At 48.7% G+C, this 13,261-nt stretch overlaps 1 protein-coding gene across 1 annotated transcript in view; it reads left to right on the top strand.

Moving 5' to 3' along the window:
* The first annotated feature begins 416 nt into the window (after positions 1 to 416).
* The window catches only part of WNT10A (Wnt family member 10A), a 106,471-nt gene continuing 93,626 nt past the window's right edge, over positions 417 to 13,261 (top strand). Inside the window, exon 1 of the mRNA XM_069616858.1 lies at positions 417 to 1,306. Within this exon, the coding sequence (XP_069472959.1) occupies positions 1,242 to 1,306 (65 nt within the window). The 5' untranslated portion in view covers positions 417 to 1,241. The remainder of the gene's footprint in view (positions 1,307 to 13,261) is intronic.

Genomic DNA, 13,261 nt, shown 5'->3' with positions numbered 1-13,261 from the left:
ATAGTGCCCAGAGGTTTCCTGGTGGTATGGGTGAGTAACTGCCTTCCCTTTTCGAATTACCAAAGCAACCGCCTGCGCCAAGAAGCCAGAAGGCACTATAACCACGTAGTCCACATATCAGCGCTACACAAGTCCGTCCCTTATTCAGCCAAGCGATACACGTGTTATCACACGCGGGCACTACTATAGATCATCACAGTAGTGCCACCGCAGACAGGTCACCACCCCGCCTAAGCACCGACCTCACTTCTTTCTTTCACAAAATGCGGGGGCGTGGGTGTATAGCGCCCCCTTCGAGGTGAGTTGCTCCTGCTGCCGGGACAGGACACATTAGGCGTCTTTGCCTCCCTGGGAAAGGGGAGGAGGGAGGGATGGGGAGGGCTGCCGCTTGTGCCTGAGAGTGGAGGTAATTAGGTCTTCAGAAAGCAGCCGGCGGAGGGCCTTTAAAGCGGAAGGTGGGAGCTGCCGCCTGTTCAGAGCACAAGAGAAGGCGGCGAGGAAGGGCAGGCGCACGAGTCAGGACAGCCCCAGAGGGGAGTGAGTTACACGGTGAACAGCAGAGACTCAGCCCCCCTGGGGAACACAAGAGGAAAGTCCAAGGACTGTCACCGGCGAGTTTGGGAACGTCCATCCTTCTGCACGACCTGACAGCACAGACTGGGGGTGCCGGCGAATACTGAGGCTCACCCCACTTGCTTGGAGGAGCTCTTATCTAGTGGTTACGTTGCCAATGGCAGATCCCGACTGCAAATCTCAACTCCTTCTCTCGACCAACATTGTGTGATCTTGGACAAAATCACTTCACTTTTCGGTGCCTCGGTCGGAATTTCAAGCAGAATAGGGAGCGCTTAGAAGCAGGCTGAGCACGAGAGTTGGGCGCTTTAAAAAAAACGGGCAGGTTAACTCTACGAAAAAGTAACTTTTTTGTCTGTGAAGTGAGGTTCGGATTCCCAGCCCTGACTTTGGATTTTCGAGGGCCCCCCCCTTGCTCTCCCCACCGGATCACACACACGTTGTGACGGGAAGGAAGTCCAACAGCTGAACTTGTTTGCTGCTTTGTGTGAGGTCTTTTCTGGGAAAGACGGGGTTAGGAAAGCGGGTGTGCTTCATCATAACCCCGCAGTTATTATCTGGCCGGCTCCGGGCTGCTGTCGTCCTCGGGGGAATCGCCCGCCCCCACCCGCAGCCGCCAAGTGTCACATCTGAATCCGGACCAGCTGCTCGAACTCGCGGACAAGAGAATGGCCAAGCGCCTACCGTGCAACGCGGCGCTAGTGCTGGCCGGGCTGCTGCTGTGTCTGCGCAGGTAAGTGCACACCTGGCCCGGGGTGGCCGCTAACAGCCTGTGTACGTGCACCCCCAAAACATGCCATGATGCTTTATCAATAGGCGGACCTTGTGTGTACAGCACGCTGCACTCAAGTGAGGGGCGTGACATGGCATGCTGCGCTGCCCCACGAAGGGGGCGAATGTCATACCATGCTCCGATAGGTTACACCTAGTAGTACCCACGTGAAGTGCAAGGTTTACGCACTTCAAATACCTAACACCTGCAGCTGCTGTCCTCTGGTCTTCTGTGCTGTGCAGTACACCCCATGATGTGCCCACGCCGCGTGGATATTGCTGTGCACACCGTGACATGCTGTGCAGTACAGCCCATGCATACTGTGCAATGCTGTGCAGTACAGCCCATGCTGTGCCCACTCCGCGTGGCTATTGCTGTGCATACTGTGCCATGCTGTGCAGTACAGCCATGCTGTGGCCACGCCGCGTGGCTATTGCTGTGCACACTGTGCCATGCTGTGCAGTACAGCCATCCTATGGCCACGCCGCGTGGCTCTTGCTGTGCACACTGTGACATGCTGTGCGGTACAGCCACGCCGCGTGGATATTGCTGTGCATACTGTGCCATGCTGTGCAGTACAGCCCATGCATACTGTGCCATGCTGTGCAGTAAAGCTCATGCTGTGCCCACTCCGCGTGGCTATTGCTGTGCACATGGTGGTATGCTGTACAGTACAGCCCCTGCTGTGCCCACGCCGCGTGCCTATTGCTGTGCACACTGTGCCATGCTGTGCAGTACAGCCTTGTGTGGCCACGCCGCGTGGCTCTTGCTGTGCACACTATGCCATGCTGCGCAGTACACCCCATGCTGTGCCCACGCCGCGTGGCTCTTGATGTGCACACTATGCCATGCTGTGCAGTACACCCCATGCTGTAGTCGCTGTGGCCACGCTGTGTGGCTATTGCTGTGCACACCATGCCATGCTGTGCAGTGCACCCCATGCTGTGCCCACGCCGCGTGGCTCCATGCTGTGCAGTACACCCCATGCTGTGGTTGCTGTGGCCACGCTGCGTGGCTATTGCTGTGCACACCATGCCATGCTGTGCAGTACACCCCATGCTGTGGTCGCTGTGGCCACGCTGCGTGGCTATTGCTGTGCACACCATGCCATGCTGTGCAGTACACCCTACCCAAGCCCCCCATGTCGCGTGCTACGCTTGCAGTGGTCCACCCCATGCCAAATCAAGTAAGAGTCATGCCCGAGCCTGGGTGGGCAGCCTTCAGTATGACGGCGGACAGTCGCCCTGAACGTCTTCGCGACTAGTCGGCAGTGATCTTACATAGGACGAATGAGTGAATGAAGGAAGGAAGTAATGAATGCAGAGATGGAGGGAGTAACGGGAGGGTGAAGAAGGATAGATCGAGTGGTGCAATGGTGGCTGGAAGAAGGCTGGGTGATAAGCACGTGAACCCATGAATACACGAATGTGTGGATGGATGAATGGATGGACGGATGGATGCTTAGGGATGGCTAAAGGAATGCATACATGTGTGGAGGGATCGATGCGTGAGCACATTAATAACCTCGTGGGTTAATGGATGGATGGGTGGAGGAATGAATGCGCTTTGAAGCCCATGGGCAAGTAGCGCTATATAAGAATCGCAAAATAAAATAACAAATAAGAACCCCCAATGGGAGGCTGACTGGACGGATCGATGGATGTGTGAACAGATAGATTAGATGTATTGATTGGTTAGATAGATGGATGGATAGACAGACAAGTGCATGTGCGGATGACTCGCCAAATGTTAGGATGGATGGGCACATTGATATAGCGCCTCGAAGCATGGAATAGTATGTATAGGCTCCTGGCAGGTAACAACGGAGACGGTATGAGGCAGTCCAGGGGCGATGCTTTCCTAGAGGAAAGATCCCTGGAATGGTTCGGGACACCCACAAACATCCGGCCAGAATACGGACTCGATCACTCGAGCCTCATGGCTATAGCTAACTGTTAACACTGAGAACTTCCCCGTGCTAACATGTAGTTCTTTTTCGGCAGTCAACACATTGAGGGCGCGGGGAGCAGGTGCGCGGGAGTTACACGATTTACCCAGGAGCACACGCTGTGGTCAAATGCAGAAGCTGGGATCAGAACCCGAGTCTTCTTTTTCCACAGTTGGGAATGTAGCCACAACCCCCCAAATCGCGCTCGTGGCTTCCCTCTCATACTGGCATTGTACGCTTCCCTGCACCATCCCGCAGTTGCCCCCCACCCCGGCGCTGCGTGGTTCAAACGCCCGCGGTGGTTTCAGCAGAGGGCCCCAGCACCGACTCCCTGGATAATTACAGCACTCGGCTCCTTTCTGGAATGCGCCCGCCTGGTCCCGGCGGATGGCACGGGAGTGGCCCCCTCTCTGCTGTGCGCGCAGGGTTCCCTTTCAGCACGCCCCCCCCTCCTTTCTGTGATGTCCCGGCTCCCCAGGGGGCATGTTCCTGCTCTGCACCTTTGCAGAAGGTGCTCCCCAGCCAGGGCGGTGCTATCCAGGGTGGGAATAAGCACCCGCCGATCTGTATAGGCATCTAGGACCCACTGTGAGCGCCAATGCACCAACCGAGGAGAACATGCCTGGACAAGATGATGAAATGCTGCAACCCTGCACGATCTACACGCGTCTTCCTCGGCTGGCAGCTGCCACCAGTGGGGGAGCAGCATGGGGGGGATTCAGCTCCTTGAATGTACTGCAAAATCTTGGCATTTTATCTGTAGCCCATCAACAGGGGGTGCCACGGCCACTGACATCTGCACCATTGGACTGGACGTGACCCTCTATAGTCAGACTGTCTATCTATCTATCTATCTATCTATCTATCTATCTATCTATCTATCTATCTATCTACCTATCTATCTATCTGTCTGTCTGTCTGTCTGTCTGTCTATCTATCTATCCATCTATCCATCTACCTATCTATATATCAATCTATTATCTATCTATCTATCTATCTATCTATCTATCTATCTATCTATCTATCTGTCTGTATGTCTGTCTATCTATCTATCTATCTATCTATCTATCTATCTATCCATCTATCTACCTCTATCTATCTCTATCTATGTATCCATCCATCTGTGCGTCTGTCTATCTATCCATCTATCTATCCATCTATCTACCTCTATCTATCCATCCATCTGTCTGTCTATCTCTCTATCTATCTATCTATCTATCTATCTATCTATCCATCCATCCATTTCTCTATATATCCATCTATATATCTATCTGTCTACCTCTCTGTCTGGATGGCTGTAAAACTGTCTATCCATCGATCTGTCTATTATTAGCTATCTGTCCACCTATATTTACGTCTGTCTACCCATCTATTCCTCTCTCTCTCTCTCTCTCTCTCTCTCTCTACCTGTCTCTCTCTCTGGATGGCTCTATATATGTCTATGTATCGATCTGTCTATTGTTAGCTATTTATCTATATTTACACCTGTCTACCTATCCGTTCCTCTTTCTGTCTCTCTCTCGTCCCTCTATCTCCCTACTAATAGTCCCCTGATCTCTCAATGTCGCCCCATTTCTCCCTATCGCTCTCTCTGTCGGTTCAGAGATATAAAGCCTTCCTACAGATGAGTACAGAAAGTCACAACCCTCCCCCCAAATGCCCTCCCCCCCGAAACCCTCCCACTCAACTGCGAGGGTCAATCCAGCGCGCGTGGCCCTCCTTAAATGAAGCGCTGTTCGTTTCATGGCGCCCCCGCTCACCGCGAAGGCCGCCTCTGGCTTCAATGCAGGCCTTGTGACGTCACAAGCACGTGTAATACACGAGTACAGTCGCCTATTCTAGCTTCTTCGCGCGTGTGGTCAGCGGTGCCGCAAGTACACGCTAGTAATAGCGCCTCTTCAGTAATGGGTAAGTGGGTCTCCCCAATAAAAGACATTTGTAAGTCTAACTTGGCCACTTCTCTGCAAAAGAATGTGCCGCCGACCTGTCTGGGGGCACGGACTTAAATGCAGCGTCCAAAGAGTGCGAAAACCGCTTGGTGATCATCTACTTATCGTGCACACTTTGCACCGCCGCCCCGATTCATGGAACTGGGCAGCGTTTATTTTTACAGTGCAAAGTCAGTGCACGTGGTCATTTTTGCGGTACAAAGCGCCTTTGCACCGCAAAAATACGCTTTGCACCGTTCCATGAATCAGGGTTGTGTCGTCAGTGCAAAGTCACTTTTCAGCAGTGCAAAGTCACTTTGAACCGTGCAAAAAATTCCATGAATCGGGCCCATAGTGCCTTAAACAGAAAAAGAGCGCTACAGGGAAACATGTCTGAAACCGTAAAATGTGCTCCTACACATTAGGGGAAGACTAGAAACAGAACAGTATTTTTTTTATTTTTTAAAAAAGGTGTTTCTATACAGCACTCACTACCACCGTTCTGCGGTTTCTCGGCGCTGAACAGAACAGGTGCGAGCACCAAGCATCTAGCACCTAGCAACTAGTACCTAGCACCTGGCTCAATGTTACTCTTTTTTTGAGCTTGGAACGATACTAGGGTGATTCTGGTCCATCCGTTTTGAAACTTGGCACATGTACACAGACCACAGCAGCAACTACTCAACTCACTGAGCTATCTTTCCTACTGAGAAAGGCACCCCAAGAGCCAATTTTATTTTATTTATTTGGGCTATTAGGTGATCTACCTAAAAGCCAAAACGATTGCATTAGAGTACAGATAAGAAGAGGTGGTGCATGAGGAGGGACCCACAGCTTATAGGTGTTGCTTTGTTATCTGCCCACCCATTGACTGCCCAAGACCATGCTAATCCCTATGGCCATTCCTACCCAGTTTCCTTCCCCACCAGCCCAAAACACCCCCTCATGGGAACTCTTTGAGATAGCTTTAATTAAGTCTCACCATCAAACTTTGCACTCAAAGGGCCTGCCAGTGTTTTTTTCAAAGCAGTCTTCTAAGAGTTAATAACTTAATGAGAACTGTTAACCCGCTGCTGATGTAATAACACTCTCTTAACTCGTCTGCCTTCAGCCACTCGATTTATAAGCACTCTGCGTGTCCTTCAACGAAGTCCTGTGAAAAACGAGCATTGGCAAAGCCAACAGGTTTGGATTGTGTGTAAGTCTCAGGCAATTGCCAGCCACTGCGATTAGATGCCAGGCAATCGTGCCATTTTGCACCTGCTACCATCAGGCGCGCAATGCCATTGAGCTGCCCGGGCTTCATGCCCCTCAGACCCCCTGAAATTTGAGCCGAGGGGCGGGGCTTCTGGACATAGCATTGTGTTTGAGAGGGAAGAGAAGCCTTTCCTGAAACGATCGGCTTTAAAGTGTTACTGTGTTCGTGCAGAAACATGTATTTGCACAAATGCAGAAAACTTGAAAGCTGCCAGTTTCAGGAAAGGCCTCTATCGCCGCACTGCCTTGCAAGAATCAAATGCACACACCTGCCCCTTCCCCACGGATGCGAGCGAACATATTACACCGTCGTGCGTTCTTTCACATCCGAGGGGAGGGGGCTAATGTGTGCACTTGCTTTTTTGTTAGGCAGAGAGGCGAGGGAAGCCTTTTCTGAAACTGGCAGTCTTAAAGAGTGTTGCATGTTATCTCATTATGTGTGTGTATGCATGTTTACAAGCAGATTGCACGTAATGTATGTGCGAATGAGTGAGCGTGTGTAAATGAGTGTATCATGCATGGGGGCTGGGGGCGCATGCAAACGAGTGAGTGAATGTGTAAGGGTGTGTGTGTGTGTGTGCGTGCGCCCTTATGTGTAATGCTGGGCCAAGGAGCTGATTCTGGTGGGTAGAGGGTGTGAAGTGGGGGATGTGGTGGTTGGTGGGAGAGGTAGGGGTGGGGAAAGGGGGATACTTGGGCTCCATGCCAGACAACCCTTGGGGGTACAACAGAGGGGGCGGAGCTTCTAAGTTTGCCACACCCATGTTCTAAAGTGTCCCCTCCCATTAACAGTTAACCCCTCCCCCTCACGAAATTTAGGTTTTGTTGCACATCTGGCTGCCACCAATGACCAGTTAATACCACTAGGGTCGTGCCTAGCAAGTGCATTTCCCATGACTAAATAAAACCACAAACTGTTGGCATTGCCAGTGCTTGTTTACCAACTCATTGGTTTCAGGCTCTGAATTCCAATGTGTTCAACTGGAGTTACTGGGGACTACAACTCCCAGAATGCATTTGTTTGATAAACGAACACCCTGGACCAGAAAACGGGTGTCCTGGTGGCACCGAATCACTATTTCCTGCTACACGTATGAGGAAACCCTGGGCTTTTGCACTTTTGCACTAGACATCCAGCGGGAAACCTCTTTGCTAGCATTTCATGTGGAGGGGCACTGCAGAGTTTTTGGCAAAGACTTCTAATAGAGCTTGGGGTATGGGGGTGATTTATTATCGGCAATGACATAAACAGGGACACAGAGGAATTCTGAAATGTTGGTCCCACCTGGGACTGTCAGAGTAATAGCAATTAAAGGGGGGGGGGTCATCCAGGGGTGCTGCAAAGGCAATATTCTCCTGCAATGTACTTATAACGATTCCATGTGTTAATATCCCCGCAAACATATCGTCATACAAATATTTTGCCATATTTTTGCAGCACTGTTAACCCATGGAACCTGCGGGGGACACCCCCGCAACCTCTGTATTTTTTTAAAGGGGGCGGGGAACACTCCCGCAACCCCTGGTCCCATTTACCCCATAAATTATCCCGACTAATATTATCGCCTGTGGCCTTACCCCACGACCATATACATGGCGATATTATTGGTGGGGATAATATGACCTGATACCCTTATAACTGCATCAGTGCCTGTGGAGCAATGTATGCTGGGACATCAGTTATGCTGTGCTCAAGAGGAGGCTGTGCTTAAAGGAAAGACTCCTTCCCCAGGAGAAGGGAGCTCAAGGCTTTGGAGGGACGCCTCTGTTACCGACCTCCTCTACAAATATCCGTGATATCCAGAGGTGGGGGGTGTGAGCTGGCACCAAACAAAGGTGTACTTGGCAACAGGAAGGCTCTCATATAATTGTGCTAATAGCAGTTTTTATATAGTGCTAGCTCAGGGTATCAAAGCGCTGCAATAACAGCTGATATCATTACCCACCGCGTGATACTCAATGTATTGACCTCGGAAAGATGAAAGGCGGAGTTGGCCCCGCCTGGATTCGACGCACAGATGTCAGAAAGGAGTGCTAAACTCGCTGGGCTATACAACCGGCCTGCATATTTATTTATTTATTGGCTATTTTTAAGTCGCCTATACAACAAATGGTGTTTCAAGGCACCACGAGGCAAAAAGGGGTGCGAGGTGATGAGGGAGAAAGATAACAATAACGGTCCTACTAGGTCTTGTGATATCCGGATTGTGCAAGTGCAGTAACAAGAAGTGCGAGGGAGAGGTGGCGGGGTGAGTGTCGGTCTGCACGGACGTTAAGTGCCTGGGTTGGTAGGGAAGAGCAGGGCAAAGAGGAGAGAGTGCAAGTGACAAGGGGTGGAGGAAGTTGGGGGGGGGGGAAGAGGGCCACAGGGGATAGGGGAGTGTTCTGGGGAGGCCAGGTGGGCAAGTGCCAGGGAATGCATGGGATGAGGGGGTCACATGCTCAGTGGAGGGGGAGAACTGGGCAGGGAGCGTGGTGCCCTGTAGAACTCATAGGGAAGCAGGCAGCCAGACACTACAGCAGAAGGGGGCATTAGCAAGGGAGACCGAGGATGAAGGAAGAAGAGAAAAGGAGGGTTCTCAGGAGTTTCTGGAATTTAGTTAGATCCAGCTCAAGCCTGAGTGGGGCAGGGAGACCTCGCCAGAGGGAGACACCTTTGGAGGAGAGAGATCTACCACCCACTCTCTGCTTAGAGAAGCATCTGATCTGCAGAGAGTTGGAACTAGAGGACCAAAGGACTCTAGCCGGGAGGTATTTAGGGATATGCATATGCAAAGAAAGGCTTGACCGCAAAGTAGTTCAAATAAAAAATGACAACACAAATCCAAGCTTACACTCCTTCTATTGCGCTCCCTGAAATGTCCCAATGCGTGTAGATTCCACCCCTCTGATAAAGAGATCTATAGAGAATGGGGCTCTACTGTATTAGTGCAACAAAAGTGATACAAACATGGATCTTTGAAATTAAAATGATAAGAAGTGACACACTGGGCCAGCAGTCACGTTCTATAGTGCACATCATAAACTAGACTTCCTCTTGGCGCATAGGTAACAGGTTCTACTCTTCTGCAACTCCCAGTTGCTCTTTGTATCCAGGCTCAGACTGGCCTGTAGGACAATGCCCACATAGCTGGCACTACAGGCCTGAGAGGGCTGCATCAGCAACTTTGATGACTGGGTAGTTGTGATTGGCAGGACGAGCTGGGCAATGCCTTCTAAGCCACACATTTCCAAACACCCATTCACCCCCATGCACTATTGAGTCTGTGACTAAAGCTTGCAAACTATTATTTATAGGCATCTGCCAGATTGCTTTAGTACCTGGGTCTACTTCCTGCTTTTGATCAAACTTAAATTGATGAAAGAGTGAGCAAATCTTGCCTGGAATCTGCCCTGTCATCTGTGAGCTACACATGGATGTTCTGTTCATATTGGTTTCCAAGCAACATTTCCAACCAAGAGCTAGACTTGCTTGAAAGCTCTCTAGCTGTGGATGCTTAAATCATGTGTAATATGCCATCACCCTTATCCTCGACCTTTTAAAGCTATGTTCCTGATATTCACAGTAACATCTTGGAAACTTCATTTAGGGAGGCGAGGGCGTCGCGCTATAGCAGAAAAAGTAACTGTGTCACATAAGCCATTCATCTGAAATCGCAGGTCTTCTTAACTGCAATAGTGCCAATTCCCTGAAGATTTGGTTTTGGTTGCATTTACATGAAAGAGATTTAATCCATGAATATTTGGGTTTGGTTGAATTTAGATGAAAGAGATTTGATACATGAATATTTGGGTTCGGTCGCATTTACATAAAAGAGATTTTTACATGAATATTTGGGTTTGCTTGCATTTATATTAAACACATTTGATCCATGAATATTTGGGTTTGGTTGCATTTACATTAAAGAGATTTGATCCGTTAATATTTGGGTTTGGTTGCATTTACATAAAAGAGATTTGCTCCATGAATATTTGGCTTTGGTAGCATTTACATGAAAGAGATTTGATCCATGGATGCTTGGGTTCCGTCGCATCCCCACTAGAGAGTTTTGATCCATCACTATTTGAGTTTGGTTGCATCGCGGGAGAGAGATTTCATCAATGAAGATTTGGAATGGGTTGCATCCACACTACAAATATTTGATCGATGAAGTCGTGAGTTCTGTTTCATCCACACTAGACAGATGTAATTAGTGAAGTTTAGGTTTAGTTGTGTGCACACTACAGAGATTACATCTATGAATAATTTAGGTCTGTTGCATCCACACTAGGGAGATTTGATCAGCAAATATGTGTATTTCATTGCATCCAGACTCTAGAAATTTTATCATTGAAGATTTAGGTTTTGTTGCATCCACACTATATAAATGTTATCATTGAAGATGTAGGTTTCGTTGCATCCACACTAGAGAGATTTGATCCATGAATATTTGGATTCCTTTGTAGCCACACTAGAGTGATTTGATCTATGCAGTTTTGGATTTGATTACGTGTACACTAGAGTAATTTGATTATTGCAAACTTGGATTCTGTTACATTCACACTAGACAGGTTTGACCAGTGAAGAATAAGGTATTGTTGTATCCAGACTACAGAGATCACATCTGTGAATATTTCAGTTCTGTTGTACTCACACTACAGAGATTTGATAATTGAAGATTTAGTTTTGGTTGCATCCACACTAGAGAGAATTGATTGCATCTGTGGATTCCTTTGTATCCACACTAGAGAGATATCATCAATGAAGATTTGGGGCCTATTGCATCCACACTAGAGAGATTTCAGAAGTGAAAATTTAGGTTTGGTTGCATGAGTATTTGTATCCAGTTACAACTACACTAGAGATATTTGATCAGTAAAGTTTAGCGTGCTGTTGCCTCCACACTAGAGAGATTTGACAAGTGAAGATTTAGGTTTGCTTGCATGCCCACTTTAGAGATTTGATCCATGAGTGTGTTGATGCAGTTGCATCTACACTAGGGAGATATGATCAGTGAACATTTGGGTTCATTTGCATCCACACTAGAGACATGTGATCGATAAAGATGTGGCTTCAGTTACATTCAGACTAGAGAGATGTTTTCCATGAAGATTTGTTCTCAGTAGAATCCACACTAGAGAGAGTTTATCCAGGAAGATTTGGTTTCACTTACATCCACACCAGAAAGCTCTGATACGCGAACCCTTGGTTGTGGTTATGTCCACATGAGAGATGTTTGCACCATGAATATTTCGTTTCGGATACATTCAAAAAAAGTGAGATTAACACGCTTTACAAGGAACATGCAGTTAATTAGCCGAGTGGGATCACTCATTAAAGTTCAGGGAGGTTTTGGCAGGACTTGCTCCTGATTTTTCTTTCTCAGCTGGTTTGTGAATTTAATAGTTGTGCAGAGCTGGATATTGTGTTGGGGAGGGTTGGTTGTTCCCTTCCGCCACCTCGTTTGAATTCCTCCCATTGACTCAAGGTAACCACGTAATTTGTGCATGGCTACACACATGGAGACATTCAATACATATGATATGGCCTTCATAACGCGTCTGTACACAAATGTTTCTAGGCACAAGCAGGTCCAGAAGAACAATGACCCGCCTGAGCTTGATTTTCAAATTGGCTTCAACCAATCATACATTTACAAATGGGAGGGAGTTTTGAATTGGTGGGGAAAAGATTATAATATTTTGTTCACCGGATTCTGCTTTCCATGAGCAGGGGGTGGTCGTCCTAGGCACCCCCTTATCAGAGACTGCACAAGGCTCTATTCTGGACCACATCCGAATCGCAGCTACATTGTTGCTGCTACCATGCTCATGTTGACAGGTATGCAAAATTCAATAGCGAAGGTAAAACATGCTATGACAAACTTTGTGTCATTTTGGCCAGGATTTCCTGCATGGAGCAAAACGCAGAGTGCCAACTTCTCTTCTTAACAGTGCCCACTCCAGGCAAGAAATCCACACGCCTCTACAATGTATCACAATATTGATGAATGCAGAGGTGGTGGATCGGGACCACTCTACATTTGCATGTGAAAAGGACAAGTAGAGCCTTTAGCGATCCGTAACAGTGGCAGCCATGGTATCACTCCAAAATGGCGACTAAAAAATGCCGACTTATTCAATATTGCGCCTTCGCGCTGTACAAAAACTCCGACTACGGCACAAAGGCGCAGTATTGTACACCAACCAAGGGGAGCAGGGGTGCCGGGGGTGTCCCCCGCTGCTCTTTTTTGGTGTAAGGGGAGTCAGGGATTTTGCGGGAGTGTCCCCCGCTTCCATTACAGGGAAAGCGGGGGACAATAAAGAAAAAAAAGTAAGAAATGAAAAAGAAAAAAGGACCCTGCGGCTCCAGTTCTGTCGCACATTATTGGAAGGGAAGTGACACCAAAAGGGATAGAGGGGAGTCAGCGGCCTACAGGTAAGTAGGCAGGGGAGAAGTGGGTAGAGGATTGCGGGGAAGAAGTGATCTGTGTGATCACTGCCCTGCACTATAATGGAGGTTGCCATTTTCTTCGTCAACATTACGGGCGGCGCAGTGATCAAATAGATCCGCGGCCGCCAACTTCTTACATGGCGGCTGCCATCACTCATCACTGCCTGGTGTCGATTTGCACATGGGAGTGATCCTCAAGGATTATCTGCATGGAGTGGATGTTGGAACAGAAACCTGGGATACTCCCAGGTTCCCTACCAACATCCGCTCCACGTGGACAATGAAGAGAATCTCTTGGAGAGTCCCCAGTTTTGGATGTAGTCCGGGTCAGTTTCAGCAGATTGCGTGCA

This window comes from Ambystoma mexicanum, chromosome 9, assembly GCF_040938575.1.
Source record: "Ambystoma mexicanum isolate Mex_15411 chromosome 9, UKY_AmexF1_1, whole genome shotgun sequence".
In the NCBI taxonomy this organism is placed as follows: domain Eukaryota; kingdom Metazoa; phylum Chordata; class Amphibia; order Caudata; family Ambystomatidae; genus Ambystoma; species Ambystoma mexicanum.
The sequence above is the reverse complement of the archived record's forward strand: the minus strand, read 5'-3'. Positions and strand labels throughout refer to the sequence as shown.